The sequence below is a fragment of the Bidens hawaiensis genome, unplaced genomic scaffold (genome assembly GCF_021521415.1).
Source record: "Bidens hawaiensis isolate Kalapana, Puna unplaced genomic scaffold, B.hawaiensis_p1.1 tig00012328_1, whole genome shotgun sequence".
Classification (NCBI taxonomy): Eukaryota; Viridiplantae; Streptophyta; class Magnoliopsida; order Asterales; family Asteraceae; genus Bidens; species Bidens hawaiensis.
In genome coordinates, this window is record NW_027492003.1 from 667,531 (window position 1) to 683,800 (window position 16,270).

Genomic DNA, 16,270 nt, shown 5'->3' on the forward strand with positions numbered 1-16,270 from the left:
TTTTTTTCTTTTTCTCTTTAAGACAAGAGATTAATCATATCATTTTTGTTTCTGTTTTATTTTCACTTTTACTTTTATTTATTTTTTTGGTTTAATATATATAGCATCTCATTGCCAAGACCGATTATACACATGTAGTGTTTGGGTTAATATCGCATTGGTTACACATTTTGTCGAAGAGACTTAGACCCATCATGCTCTATATCTGAATTTCAAGCAGTAAAACCGTGAATATCCTAATAGCATAATCAGACTTTACGAACACATAACACTTCTTCGTGAATGTTTAGTCCTGGATCATAACATTCCAACAAGGAAGTATGCTCACGAGTCACGAATATAACCTCACCAGACGCATTGTTGGTTGACTACAACCAACAAATTGACGACGCTTAATACCCTTGATAGAAAATTTGGTCGGCTGGAGGGTCACCAGACTAGTTCCTCCGCAAATGATTAATGCAAACTTAAAAAATGAAGAAAAAAAATAATTTATAATGCATTGTTTGGATCCTTAGAACTAAAAAAGCCATTAAAACAATGTCCTATACAATTAAAACTTCTTTGGAACTTGAGAGCTTTATCAAGCTTTTTAATATTGAGCTACAAAATATTACTATAACATGACATTGAAATTCGTGTAATCATCAAGGAGTGTCACCCGGATTGTTTCTGTGAGGGCGTATTAAATACAAATCAGGTAATAAAGCCGATCAAAACAAGAGATCCGAGTCTGCGAGTTCAAGTACTTTGTGAATGCCAATCGGGTTCACACCTGGTTTAAATGCATTTCCTTCAATGTACCTGTCGTATACAAAATATTAATCGAGTAACAACTAACAAGACACATGACGTTTAAAAATGAGAATGAGAAGATCAAACTTACAATTCTTTCAAATAAGGATGTTTGTAGAATGCATCAGGAATCCTCCCACTAAATTGATTGTGATCCAAGTACCTGAAATTGTGACATGGCGATAAAAAAATAAATAAAACAATTTGCATCGTTTAAGCCAAAGTTTAAACTAGATCATCTTAACAGCCAAAAAAAGTTCAATAGATTGTGAGAAATGAGCGCACTTACAAGTAAGTTAACTTAGGAATATGAGCGAGTCCAAGTGGCACTATTCCCGACATTTTGTTGTAAGAGAAGTGCCTGAAACCGACACAATATCAGCTTCATAAGAAAATTCGGTTTACGAAAAACATATTTGAATATTCAGACATTCAGTACTTACAAAATTTCTAAATTGGTCAAGTTTGCCAGCTGTGCGGGAATACCTCCAGTCAGATAATTGTTATTCAGATAACTGCAAATCACAATACAAGGGTAAATAAAATCTTTAAAACAGCCCCATTTTCCGTTTTGACCGGTCTAGATGGAAAATGAAAGTGAAACGTACAGGTTTCGCAGAGCTGGAAAGCATCCTTCTAAACGTATCAGTTCCCGAATGGTTCCAACCAAATGATTGTCACCAACATCCCTATTAATCAAAGTTTCGTGTTCAGATCACCAAAGAGAATTTAGATTTAAAAACTTTATAGAGTGGTAGTGAAAAAGAAGGACAGTACAAGTGGCGAAGCTTTTGTAACAAGCCCAATTCTGGTGGAATGCGTCCAATGAACCGGTTTTGGTGTAGATGAAGATACTGCAGATCTGGAAGACTAGCAAGCTCTCTTGGTATTTCTCCTTTGAAGTTATTGAAGCTTAAGTAGCTGTAACCATTATAATTAAGTTATTCGATCAGACACTTGTCTCGTATATAGTTTTAGAAGAATATTTAGTCCAAAAAAATGCTCACAGGTGTGTTAGTTTCTTCAGTTCGCCAATTTCAGAAGGAATGACGTTCTGCAGCTTGTTCCACCTCAAATTACTGGAAAGAAACAAAACCAGTCAACATAATTGAGTTCTGTTTGGTTGCTGATTACCTTGTTAAGGGTACTCAAATAAATTTAGAAACTTTGAACGTAAATATCAGTGGTTCGTATTTGTTAATGTATGGTTTTCTTCTTTAAATAATATACGTTAAATAGTTATAAATTATAGCCTCAAAGATTATAGCCTAATGGCATAAAAACATAACATTTTAAATATGCTAACAGCAGGTTGCAGACGCAGCATTTTTTATCCATGTAATTATAAACCGTAACGACAAGAGATATCACATGATCATTGCATGGGTGATAGATCAAGTACACCAAGGTACATTAATGATCATAACGCATGAAACATGATAGACAATATAAAGCTAAAGGTATACGCAGAAGCGTCAAAAGAAATGAAGTGTTAAGGTAAAGCACATACAGAATTTTAAGCCGCTTTAAGCGCCCGATTTGAGGTGGAATTGGTCCTGTCAACTTATTGTTATGTAGATCCCTGCCAACAAAGTCAAGTAAACTCAGAACACAAATCCAAGCCAAATCACAACTTAATAAGATAGAACCAAACTAAACAGAAAAAGATCGGTAATTTAGTAGAACAAAGAGTCATACAGCCTAGTAAGATCCAGAAGATTGGTAACAGCAGTGGGAAAAGGCCCGACAATTGACACCGCATATACTTCCCTGCAAAAGTAGTTAAACTCAAGATTAAATGGCACGTAGATGAGTGTTTATTATGTAAAATGTATAAATTATAAAGAAGTGACACTTACAGTTCGGTAACTACTCTATAATCACCCTGCGTAGAGCACGTGACCCCAGACCACGCTGGTAAATCACCATCTCCACACGGATCATCTCCAACCCATGCATAAACCACTCTCCATCCAAGTGAAGCTTTAATCTCATTAAGCGCTTTCACTGCAGACAATAAAAGATATTAACAACTCACTCAATTACAGCTTAATTATACCAACATTTCATCAAAATCTCACAGACAACACATCAAAATACTTCTATCAAAGTTTATCAAACAAAACAAAGGAAGATTAAGAACGCCATATAAGTTTATGACTGGATCGAGACTTCAAAACAATCAAGTTACCAATTGGCTCCAAGACACTAATTCTAGACTATCAATAACCATCTAATTCAAGCAGTTAAGACTAGAGAGTACAAATACCGGTTAGACGGTTATCTAGTTTTTGGAATATCGGTTACTAACCGTAACCGATTATCGGTCTCTTACAGTTCCTAACCGGTTTTTTAGTTGAAAATCCGTATGTAACCGGTTCGGTTTTTAACCGGTCAACCAATAATAACCTATAGAAGGTAAAACATTATTAACGCTAACCTTATTAACCTACCACGTTCAGTTACCCGGTTCCTAAATCCTAACTGGTTTCTATATCATCATCATCATCATCATCATCATCATCATCATCATCGTACTCAGTAAATCCCACCAATAGCAAAGCTATGGTAGGGTCTGAGGAGGGTAAGATGTAGACAGCCTTACCTCTACCCCGTAGAAATAGAGAGGCTGCTTCCAGTGAGACCCTGACTCGATAGTAGTTTTGCATCAAGCCTTGGACATAAGGCACATAACACTCAACCATTGAGACACCCGCCGATTGGTGCATGTACCTTTGTCTTTCGGCCATCAACGCCACCACATGATGTCTGATTAACCTTCCACCACTTTTAATGTTATTTTCACGAAATTAGTAAAATAACGTCAAAGTTAGTGCAATTTCACTTCTGCCCACCTGAGGGCCCACATATATACATTATATGCGCGCCCCGCAACCAGGTACTAACTGGTTTCTATATGAAAATCCCTAACCGGTACCTCCTATATCAATTATTAAAATGGTTTCGTTACGGTTCGGTTAACCAGTTTTTGTAATATCAGTTACTAACCATAACCGTAACTGGTTATTGGTCAAACCGGTTATTAACCGATTAAGCGATAGTATCAAATATCAATGTAACCGGTTCGGTTCAGTTATTACAGATAAATAGATAACAACATAGATAACAACATAAGAGTACATATCAAGATCTAATACTCTAATAGCAATTGAAGGTAAAAATTACAGATAAATAGAAGAGTATGTATAAATTACCGTCACGTTTTAGGGTTTTACAGTGTACGGTAACATTTAGGACGCAAAGTATTAGTATGATTAATGATAATAATCGTGTAGGTGCTTGCAAACGGAGCATTGCTGATGTCGAATTGAAATGATCAAAGGCTCATTCGTTAGTGTGGATCAAAGAACTAGTAAGATCTGTGAGTGAGAAAACGCGTGAGTGAGTTTGGTCTCGTACCATATTAATATTATTATCGTCGGTGGATCTATAAGTGTGTGTTCCTTTAATTATTGATTTCTTTCATAGATTTTGCCTCTACAATAAATATTATTATAGAAGTATTATTAATTAATCACAAACTCTAAAAGACAGCCCTTTTTTTTTAATGGAGATTCCGTTTATTTACTCATAGATCAAAAGTTTCAGAAATGTTTTCTTTAACCATGTTATTATCACTGTTTTTACTACTTGTCGGACGCGTTTTTCCTCCAATCACATAAGGTCAGCTAGCCCCAAATAGGTCGTCTCAGACGAGGAGTTTAGTGAACAAAACAGGTCTTCCAGACCTGGGCCGGCCTAGGGGTGTGGCCGGGTAGTCGACGGCCACAGCCCGACACCCCGCTAGGCCCGAAAAAAAATTTTAGAATTCTTTTATGTATTTTTATAAAAACAAAATTATGTATAATCAATGTTTCAACATAATTTCATAACTACTAGCTTAGTCTAGTGGCAAATAGGTATGAAATCTAACCAAGAGGTTGTGGATTCTAGTCTTAGTTGAGACATTTTTATGTTTATTATTATACACAAGTTTTTTACACAACTCAAATCATAACCAAGTAGTAAGTAACCCATTTAAAATTAAATTGTTTAAACAAAAAAAATGTTTCTTTTACTTAAGGCCCAAATAAATATTCGCCTTTGGCCAAAAAAAATTTCGTTTTTTAGGAGCCGGCCCTGGTCCAGACGAGTTTGATGAACAAACAAGTCGTCCAGACAAGTTTGTAAACAAGACGTCCATATGAGTGTGGCGAACAAAAAGGTCGTCCTAATGAGTTGGTAAACAGGCCATCCCGGCAATTTTGTTAAAGAAACAGGTCGTCCTGACAAGCTTTGTTGATTAAATAGGTCGTCCTTCGAGTTATTGATAGCACGTAGAGCCTACTTATTGATTTTACAAACACGTCATTCCACCTTAAAAACACTTCGTTGACGACGACGTGTTTGGAGGAGACATTTCTAAAACTCTTGATTTGTGGGATAAACCGAAATCTCTCTATGAAAAGGACATTTCGGGGATTTTAGAAGGGGAGAATATATATTATTGTAGTGCTATATATTATGTCTTCTTGTCTCCAAGTTAATACATGCTTGTTAATCCTTTATATTAAAGTTGAGGGTTGTTTTTAAATTGTTGAAACCATCGAACCGAAAGCGTTGAACCGATTTGAGTCACAGTTTGGTTCATGGTTAAGTTTTAAGGTAAAAGTCTGTTAAATTGCAATATGCTTTCACTGTTGTCATAAACTTAATTGTGTGTATGTATCTATTTTAATAAACAAAGGCTTATTGCCTAGTGGTGAAGTTGTTCCTCTTCAAGTTTACTTGATGGTTCTAGCCCATGAAAGACAATTTGATGTAGATGTATTTTTAGACTTTAGAGGGTGCGTAAGTTAAACATTTTAAAAAAGCTATATCTAAATACGATGATGTAAGTAGTTTTGGATTGCGTGCTGGGCCGTCCCAACCATTTTGATGGCCTAAAGCAAAACTTAAATTTGAGGCCCATAATGAGTCATAAAGAGATGATATTATATAATTTTTATTTTAAGAATTTACCAAGCTATTTTCATGTTCATATATAACATTAACTTAATCTATGGATGAATTATAAAATTAAAAATTTTTATTTTAAGATTTTAAGAAATGAATGTGATTTATATATAATGCAAATTCAAGGTACCCATATTCTTGGGAAAGAAAAACTTAAAACAAGGTATACATAATCTTGGGGTAAAAAAGCTTAAAACAAGGTGAATAAAAAATAATATTAAAAAACTAACACAACTAGATAAGTGAACAAAAGAGGATCGAAGATGGGTGGGTGGGTGGGTGGGTGGGTGGATAGTTGAGGATGAAAGCATGGGCCGTGGATAGTTGAGGATGAAAGCATGGGCCACCAGCTAGGACAAGAAACCATACTTGACAACATACCATATATTTGTTTTATGTGTTTTTGTATGTATACTTAAAAAATATTTGAAGGCCTAACAAAGTTGGAGGCCCAAAGCGATGGCCTAAGTTAGCTGGCCCATGGGCCGGGCCTGAATTTGCGTGTTATTATGAACATTTATCTTTATTTACATGATCACATGTAAAATAATAACATGAGATACGGGTTAGCCTCATTTTTTTTACCAAATATAATTGTTTGACATACACTTGGTTCATCTATAGATTCACTATGTGTGTTTAAGCCTTACACTTACAATTTGCTTAACTCTTTACTCCAACAATCGCTTAAACACATTTAATATGTCTCTAGATTCATCGACAGATTTAAGTACACGGTCACCACTTCTTTTCGGTTGGAACAAAACCGAAATACCACACCATTTAAACATGTTTGAACAATTACAAATTCAACCCATAGAAAGGAAATAAAATTTCACAAAATTTGCCCAATGCGCGTCGTACACGGAACCTCTTCAGCTTCTAGGTCCCAAAGCTTCGTTTTTAGCAGGATTGGCTTTGCTATTCAAAAGGGGGTTGCGGCGCAGCTTGTTACCCGTTTGCCTGCCACTTTATTGTAATCGTTTTGTAGTAAATTATATAAAATATATGCAGAATTATAGGAAAAAAAGAAAAAAAAACTACCAACAATGATCATAAAATTTCATCAAAACATCTTATTATACCTATCTAATGAATTTAGCTCTCTTTTTATACAATGTATCACATCATATAATTTCAACACTTCATGTCCCATTTGCCTAACCCATCTCAAAAGACTATTTTACTCTCCATACTCTATTCCATTACCATTTTACATTTACATTTACATTCTTCTTCAAAGCTTCAAACTTTAATGCAACTCATGAAACTATCTTGATGTCTTTATACAAACATATACAACTATTGTATTACCAATTCACATTTATCATCAAAGATTCATCTCAAAAAGACCATTTTACCCTCCATACTCTATTGTATTACCAATTTACCATCTTCTTCAAAGCTTCAAACTTTAATGCAACTCTTGAAACTATCTTGAACTCCTTATACAAATATATACAACTATTGTATTACCAATTCACATTTATCTTCAAAGATTTATCTCAAAAAGACCATTTTACCCTCCAAACTCTATTGTATTACCAATTTACCATCTTCTTCAAAGCTTCAAACTTTAATGCAACTCTTGAAACTATCTTGAACTCTTTATACAAATATATACAACTATTGTATTACCAATTCACATTTATCTTCAAAGATTCATCTCAAAAAGACCATTTTACCCTCCATGCTCTATTGTGTTACCAATTTACCATCTTCTTCAAAGCTTCAAACTTTAATGCAACTCTTGAAACTATCTTGAACAACTCTTCATACAAATATACAACTACTCAAACTAACACTACTTACTCCATATATGCATAGTTACTACTTACTTATCTGAAAGAAACAAACTCCGGTGACCGGAAAACTTAAAAACCAGTTCAAGATTTCAAGAAACAATGAAAAGATTGATGTAATCATGAATTAGATAGTGGAATGAAATGGGTTTTGTCAGTTATGAAGTGGGTTGGGTCCAGAAGGGACTAATCTTTTCGAAACACCGTATCGTGGATCGATTTCTTGATTTTCCGGCGGTGGTTTACGGTGGTGGTGTGGCGGCGCGTGGCAGCCGGAGTTGAGTAGAGGAGATGGGTATTTTTCAGTTGAGATGGTGATGCAAGAATTGTGGTCGTGGAGTTGGTGGCGGCGGTGGTCGGAGTGGTAGGTGATGGCGGTGAGGTCTCCGGTGACGGTGGGTGAAGTTGTGATTATTATTATTATGATGGTTAAAGATGTTATTGTTTGGATATGGATATGGGGTTGTGGTGAAGAGTGAGGTTTCTTCATTTTGTGGGGTTTTGGGGGGAGAGAGATTGGTGGTGGTGATGGTGGTGGTTGTCGGGTTTATAATGGCGGCGGCGGTGACGGTGGTGGTAGTGGTGGAAGGTGGGAGGTGATGGGTGGTGGTGAAGAATTAAGACTTCAAAGGAGTGTCACACACATGCATATGTTTGCGTGTATGGTTAACTTGACAAAACTAAGGAGAGTTTACATTACATGCACTTTAATATAGCTTAAATTTGAATGAATGCTAGGGTTATTATGAATAATATGTAAAACTTTATATGGATATATAATGAAAAGAGATTTTAAATAATAAATGTTAAACGATCGGTTCGGTTTTACGGTTTGAAACTTGGAACCGTGTAAAACTGACACGTGACCCGTGTTTTTGTTTTAAACGTGTAAAACCAACCTACTATATGTGAATTAGAAGTTTGGGTAGTTTAAATAGCGTATTAACTAGAGGCGACGATTGTCAAACGTAACTTGAGCCCGATACGAAAAAAACAAATTTTGGCTAAGTAAGACAACATGTTTAAAACAGGTTGGGTTTGGGTAGACCCATATGAAAACAGTGACCCGTGAACTGGTTTGAATGTTTAGAAAAACTTTTATAATCATATTTTTGTTTTTCTTTTCTCCGTTTTCTATTATCCTGAAGACATACCTTGATAAATTGATTAAGCAAATCACGTTTTAATCTGTTCAACTTTATGTACGCGCACATTTCAACATTTTAATCAGATATGATTGACACCCCTAGTATTTATAGCCCAAATAATATAATGGTATAATAAGTAAGATTTGCTTTAATTTTTAAACTACAAAATATTATGGTTTTGACATAAAATAAACTCCATATATTTAAATTGTGCTTGTTCTATTGGATAAAAAATGAAAAGCCTAACGTTAGAACTTCTTTTTTTGCTTGTAAGTTGTAATAAACAATTAATTAATGTTTTTAACCAATACTTATAAAAGAATGTAGAAACATAGATAGTAATAAATAACAATTATAGATTACAAGTTTTAAATTTCAAAATCATAAAATTAATTGGTAATCAATTATACTTGGACCACAAATGGGGGTCTATTCTGATTTGAATTATTTTCATTATAGTTGAAAGCAATAAAACACATTAAATGTGTTTGCATAATAATCGGTTTCTTTGCAATTAACTTTTCAATAATAACAAATAAACTTCTTTTTTAAGCGTGCTTATCTTAACAAATTGCAACAAAAGACTCATTGGCAAAACGTAGTATTAACTTAAAAATAGATGTGAATTAAAGAAAGCACTAGTAATAAATAATTATTAGTTGGTAACTTAAACGATACATTTGACTTATACTAATTTAGTCATGTCTTATCTCTAAATATCATGTTATAATATTCTCTTTATTCTACGTGTGTCATACACGAGTTTCTAATATAGTAACTTAATTAAGTTATTAAGTTGAACGGTCTTATAGGAACTATACAATCACAAATGGTTAAAACAACCTAAATCTAATGATTATTTAAAACATGTTTACATAAGTGTATTTATACAGTTATCCAGTGTTGTAAAAATCGCTAGTCGTTAGTTAGGCGATAGAGCTGGGACTAGCGATTAATTGGGATTAATTGGAATTAATCGGATCAGACTTTAATGTATAATTTTCAGTTTTATCTATATACGCACACATTTTTATATGTAATTTTCAATTTTCTACAAACAAAACATATTTTGACCGGAAACTGGCTGAAATCTCATTGGAAACCGCTGCCAGAATCTCGCTGGAACGCGTTGTTTTTATCGGAATCTCACCAGAAACCGTCGGCTTTGGACGGATTTGACCGTTGACTGATTAGCCCGAAATTAATCAGTGAAGTGGAGACTAATGATTAATCGAGGATTAATAGATGTCTAGTCGAGATTTTTGCGACACTTGTTATATCCATGATATGAATTGTGAAAAGAGGATAAAATTAGGTTACATGGTTGTATTTTGTTGAAAACTCAATGGACCCAAATACACAACCGACCCATGAGCCCAAATGTAAAGATCAATCCACAAATGTAAAAACAAAATCACAATGTTAAAAATATACAAAGAGCTCATAGCTTTAGTTGGGCTTATGTTTTTGGTAATGTCTAGGGCCTGACTTACTTGCAAAAAACAACATTGGCTAGGCCCAAGGCCCAACTATGGCTCTTAAGCATGTATATATAATAAACATGCATACAGGATGAAACATTTTGCATTTATAATGCAATTTAGTCATATGCAAAAAACATAGATATAGATACAACAAGATGGAAGGGAAATAGAGTTGGATGATACATCTATTTTGCGATCAACTTACGAGCACGTGTGTTTGCGCCTTTGACTCGTGAGTTTAGCTCGTCGACGTCCTCAGAAAAGTCATCAAGAGCTTTGTTTTGCCTATTTTTCATGAAAATATTGAACTTAGTTAGAACACAATAGTGAACACTATCATAGAACAAGGCCGAAGTAAAACATAAAAAGTTAAAAATCCCAAAATGTACGCTTTCTTTAGGCTGGTTTCCAATTCTAAACTTTCCAAACCGAACGACCAAAAATATTTTGGAAAACTGACCACAAAACCAAAGTGGTTACTAGGTTGGACAACTTCATGTTTTGAAACCAAACCATGGACACCCGAAGTGTAGACTAGGTAACATGTCACAACAAGTAATAAATGGTACGAGTCGGGTCAGGTTAAGTTAACCAGAATCACTTGTGTGCTAAAAAAAAAGATTACCGAAATTTTGATTTCTACTATAAAGATAGAATCGAAAAAACTAACTTGTCAAGTTCAGATCCCATTTCGTTAGCCATTCCCTTGAGGTCACCCAATACATCGCTTAAATCATCGAGTGCATCGTCTTGTTTCGCTTTCTCCAACTGAATTTTATAAAAAAAAATTACATAAAAGTTATATAAAGATTTATGGATTAATCAAGAAACACATACATCAACTTTCTGCATGGCATCCTTTGGTTCACCAGAAGCTGCTGCTTTAGAGGCCTTCTTTCCTTTATTTGATTGATCCAAACCCAACTTCTCCCTATCTTTCTTACTTGCTTTCTTTCCCGCTTTTCCATCGTCTAGTGAAACAAAATTCATCGCGTTGATAATGATATACGTATTGCAAAATGGAGCGATTAGACAGGTTGGGTAACTGGTCAATACGGTAAGTTTTGGTACCGACTGACCTTTTATTAAAATTATTTCGGAAATAAAACATAACCCAAATCGACTACGTAATTTGAAGTTTATGCATAAAAAGTGTGACATGGAATACAAACCTTTTGAGTCTGGCCCTTTGATTTCCTTGCCCTTCTTTGGTTTCCATGTCATGGAAAACATGCCTCCAAGGTTCCCTAATATCTTTTCACCCTATAATAAACATACATTTATTTAAGAAACACATTCCACTTTTATGTAGTAAAACTAAGTTCATATTCCTAACCCAGAGAACTAAATCCACATTATCTTAGAATAAATAATAATGTGATGCATAGCTGATTCAGGAGCTAGCAGACTAATCTCGAGAGAAAAAATGGTTAGAAAGGCCGCGATTTAGAAAGAATCTAACTTGGCATATATAGTTACAGGGTCCACGAATAATGGACCAAAACGTTGAAATGGGCATGATCATGTGGCAAGCTATCGGCTTGTTTCAAATATTACGATTTTCTTCAAATTTACGAGATTGAACTATTTTCCTTTTTCTATGTAAAACGCATGAATCGTTTATTTGAGTAATTCATGCGTTTGTTTAGAAAGTTAAGTTCATAATCTTCTAGTCTGTTTCGCCTTTTCAGTTTTGACTTGATTTGTAAACGCTTGATCATTCAACGTTATATCATTTTTCTCTCGAGTGTTTATTTTCCTTTTTATTCGTGTTTCCGCTCTACGTCACAATGCAAAAACTTACCTTGCTCAAATCTTTGTCCATCTCAGCAGCCTTTTCATGGGTCCTATGAATCTGATCACCTTGAGCATGCAAAGTATCTAGAGTCTTATTAGCATCCTCTCTAATATCTTCTGCTATTTTCAAGCAATTATTTACACTTTTAGTAGTTTCTTCAGCCTGATCAACAGCATAATTCTCTAATTCCTGAGTAGACATGTTATCTAGCTCCTCCTTTGGTTTCTTTTTAAGTGTTGTAGTTTTTGCTTGTCCAAAATAATCATCATCGTCGTCATCAAAGCCGGTCGCTTTAGCAGGAGCATGTTTCTTGTCATGAGTCTCAGGTTCCTTATTTTTTTTAAACCCAAACATGTTTACAAACTAGATTATATCTATAGCCTAAAGCTAAATTCTTCAGTAGTGATACCTGAAAATTTACGAAAACAAATTCGGTTTAATGAGAAAACCATTGTCATATGCAATGTAAGTTGGTAAATGTAACAATTCTATTAGCCGGATCGTTGCACTTGATATAAGAATCGGGTGAACGTCGTAAATAATATAAACTAAAATTGTGTGTATATATAATACAAGACAAAAATATAAATATGTTTTGATTTGATTCGAATTTGCAATTTTTAATAAAATATTAAGACTTAGATAAAAAAAAATTATATGAAGCCTTGAATATAAACGACCTCAGCCAAAAGATTATGATCAACCTGGACTTTTCGTAATTGTTCGTACAACATTAACAGGTACGCGAACGAACATAAATACTTAGACGGACAATATTCATGTCAGTGTTTGTTTGTTAAGAAAATGAACATATTCCTTTTCATTTATATATATTCGTACGTTAGTATTTGAAGCTAACGTAAACAAAACCAACTGATACAAATTAAAAGTAAACAACATATCCAAATTAAAGTAAATATTATCAATAACATTTTTAGAGCAAACAACAATATCGGTTGGACAAGCGGATGGTTATAAAATGGGTTGAATTCAACTTCTTTTGTTCATTCGTTTAGCTAAATGAATTTTCGAACAAACGAATGGCGCACCCTTCATGTTCATTCGTTTAACTAAATATACAAAAATGTTTGCTCATTTTCATTTAATTTGCACAATGTTACAAAGTTTTGATGATTAATATCTAGAATATGAGAATTGAATTCCAACTTTGAAAAACAAGGTTCAAATCAAACAAACAAGATAAACAATCAAAATCACCTGAATCTGAAAGCAATATACGGAAACAAATAACGTTTATCCTCCGGTGGGAGAATTTATTTTCCGGAGGAAGAGAAAACAGTGAAAGGGTCTTCTATTTGATGAATAGATATTATGTTTAGAATTAAGGTTTTGAGGTGGAGGTGAATCCAACAAAAATCACAAAGATAATTCAGAGGCATTGCGAAAATTTTGGCTTCAACAAAATTTGTTTGTTGGGCCATTTTTGGTGTTCATTTGCATGCAATGTATTTTCTTAATAATTTAAAATAAATTATTTTCTTATATATTTTTTTAATCATTGATGCCTAAATCCGTTTGAAACTGATTAAATCGTTAAAAAACGAAATAACTCGACTAGCTAGTTTGGCCAGTCTAAGACTCAAACTGCTCGGATTTAACAATTTTACAACTTGAAACCGACCATTTAACCTTAATTATTAATGTACATATTTTTTATTACTAGAAATATGTATTTTTTGTATATGTACCATAATTTTGAATCATTTTCATGTTTAACAGTTTAACACAAACTAATCAAATTTTAAACTTATATATTGATATGCTAATAAATATGCATGTTAATTTTACATATTATCCCTCATTTTATGCATTTTTTTTTGTTACAAATTCATGAATCGATTATGTTTTATGTATATATTGAATTTTGTAGAGAGAGCTAATTGGTCTTTTTTTATAGGAAACTACAATAAAGTTTTGAGGAAACCTTATTCAGACAAGGCCGCATTCGGAAATGACACAACCGCGGCAAGATGCTACACAGTCGTGTCAGCCAAAGCCACGCATCTTGATTCCACAATCACACAACTAACTTGATGATGATCCACACATTCACATCTAGAAAGTGAGACAGTTGTGTGCGACACCAAATATGCATATTGGTCTCATTTCATTTGTCCAACTTTAGATAGTCCGAAAAACACTCTCTAAGTTGGTTCAGTGTAGATTTTGAAGAAAAAGAAGCTAATAATGAATATTATCAACTCTACTTGATTGAATATTTGATCTCATAGACTTCTTAGCAATATCATGGTGGAAAGCCGCATCTGTTAACATATTTATTCATGAATATGTATAACAATATATGTATGTACGTACGCGTGCATATGCATAACTATACTAAAAATCTATAGTTATAGATTTATTGTCCTCAAAGAATACACTTAACTATGTATATGCATATGAATATACTAGAAATGTGCATGACTTGTTAATGGCAACCTACATATGAGAGGAAGTCAAAGACATGGACATGTCAACATATTTCATTTTCATAGATTTCCTTAAATAGTGTTTTTAGATTTAATAATATTATCACCACTGACTTTATGATGATGGGATTATACCAACTATAGTATTAGTAGTGGTTATAATGATCATTGCAACAAGGTTCAGTGTTCTTACCCCTTTTTAACTAATTTCATGAATGATGGTTATATTACGTATATCTCTGGTGTCGGCAAAACTTACGGTATATTATCTTATATATAGAATAAGAATATAATATTAGAATATGAGTCACAGGATGCTTTAGGTGCACCAAATAAAGTAACAAAAGACACATACAACAAGTTGGATCCGATCAATATTACTATCACTAATTTCTTCCGCGCATTTGAATTAGGGTTGAGCAGAAAAACCGAATCATAACCGAAAAAACCGAACCAAAATAATTGAACCAATTAAGAAGTTGATTATTCTGTTACGATTTTCTGGTATCCGAATTTTGTGGTTCGGTTATTGTTAGACATGCATGAATATCGAATAGGCTGAATGACATACGCGAGACATCAAAACTAAGCTTTATATTTTTTGTATTAATGATATGTTATATGCCATTTTCTTTTAAACGGCAATGTTATATGTCATTGGTTTTAACATGTTTCGTGTGCTACTTAACATTAAAAGAAGTTATATAATAAATGGTTCAGTTTGGTTCGGGGACGGAACCAGGTTTTGATTCAGAATGGAATCAATAATAAATGAAACCGAACAGTAATTTTTAGTTAAAAAAATTTGAAGCACCGATTATATTTGTGTGCTTAGTGATTATCTCGATTTCGTTTCAGTTAGTCGTTTCTATCTCACTCCTAAACGCAATTATAGCACATGCAACACAAACACCCTTGGGTAAGAATACGCTTCACGTCTCGATTCTAGAGAAATAATATGATTCACATTGGAATCTCTGTATCCAACATTTCTATATATATATATATATATATACAACTAAAACACCATTATATTGGATTCTCTATAACAGAGAACTATTTATAGAATACTAAAGTACACCTCTATATTTAAATGGTCATATTCAACCCTCTATACTTTTCTGTGAGTGTATAAAAAGGAGAAATACCAATAAAATAAGTGATCGTGAGTGGGAGAGATATAGAGATAGAGAGTTGGGTTTGGAAGATTTTTGTAAAGTAAACAAAAATTAAAGAAAATGTGTGTTTTTAAGTAATTATATAAATGAAGATAGAGACTCCAATGTGAATACTCTAAGACAATAGCATTCGATAGAGGATACACCGGTGACAGTCGTTTATTCATCTAACTTTTGTTTTAATTTAACCATTGTGTGATACTTATAGGTCCTTTTTGCTCAACAACTTTGCCCACCCAAAAAGTACAAAGACTCATCTAGGTCATTTTGACTTTTGGGCAGAACTTGCGCCCGTCCTATAAGTTTAGGGATGGAAATCGTAATTCTCTCATAAATTTATCTATTGTAATCAACCATCTTTATTGCTGAAACAACTTGGAGAGTTGATAATAAATTCTTTCTATTTTTTTCACTTATATCTTGCAATTACAAGGCTTAATGAATTGCAGTTTAAGAAAATTTATTTGATTTGGTCCCAATAATATATAAAAGTGATGCAACACAACCTCATTAAATATTTACTTAAGGCTTATTGTGGTAGATTGGTAGCTTCAAATATTCAATTAAATGCCATAATTGAATTACCATGGGATAAAACC

At 33.6% G+C, this 16,270-nt stretch overlaps 2 protein-coding genes across 2 annotated transcripts; both read right to left on the bottom strand.

Moving 5' to 3' along the window:
- Positions 1-511: 511 nt before the first annotated feature.
- On the bottom strand, positions 512-4,226 carry LOC143540743 (uncharacterized). The gene is made up of 11 exons (XM_077033724.1): positions 4,011-4,226; positions 2,655-2,802; positions 2,494-2,565; positions 2,306-2,377; positions 1,803-1,874; positions 1,573-1,716; positions 1,404-1,484; positions 1,239-1,310; positions 1,085-1,156; positions 887-958; positions 512-804 (listed from the first exon to the last, which is right to left on the bottom strand). Exons 1-11 carry the CDS (start codon positions 4,108-4,110, stop codon positions 714-716), a joined length of 996 nt encoding a protein of 331 aa, XP_076889839.1. The 5' UTR covers positions 4,111-4,226; the 3' UTR covers positions 512-713.
- A 5,929-nt stretch (positions 4,227-10,155) lies between these two features.
- LOC143540765 (putative SNAP25 homologous protein SNAP30) lies at positions 10,156-12,434 on the bottom strand. Its single transcript, XM_077033739.1, has 4 exons — positions 12,050-12,434; positions 11,083-11,508; positions 10,916-11,013; positions 10,156-10,530 (listed from the first exon to the last, which is right to left on the bottom strand). Exons 1-4 carry the CDS (start codon positions 12,395-12,397, stop codon positions 10,431-10,433), a joined length of 972 nt encoding a protein of 323 aa, XP_076889854.1. The 5' UTR covers positions 12,398-12,434; the 3' UTR covers positions 10,156-10,430.
- Positions 12,435-16,270: the final 3,836 nt, after the last annotated feature.

Bases quoted from the DNA above. Each gene is read 5' to 3' on its own strand.
- LOC143540743 (XM_077033724.1), bottom strand. From the start codon at position 4,110: ATGCTCCGTTTGCAAGCACCTACACGATTATTATCATTAATCATACTA. The intron at 2,378-2,493 runs GTATGACTCTTT...CTTTGTTGGCAG, and splicing joins CTTCTGGATCTTACTAGGCT to GGATCTACATAACAATAAGT. The intron at 1,875-2,305 runs GTATGTGCTTTA...GTTTCTTTCCAG, and splicing joins TTAAAGCGGCTTAAAATTCT to TAATTTGAGGTGGAACAAGC.
- LOC143540765 (XM_077033739.1), bottom strand. From the start codon at position 12,397: ATGTTTGGGTTTAAAAAAAATAAGGAACCTGAGACTCATGACAAGAAA. The intron at 11,509-12,049 runs GTAAGTTTTTGC...TGTTTATTATAG, and splicing joins TGGACAAAGATTTGAGCAAG to GGTGAAAAGATATTAGGGAA. The intron at 11,014-11,082 runs GTATGTGTTTCT...TATAAAATTCAG, and splicing joins ATGCCATGCAGAAAGTTGAT to TTGGAGAAAGCGAAACAAGA.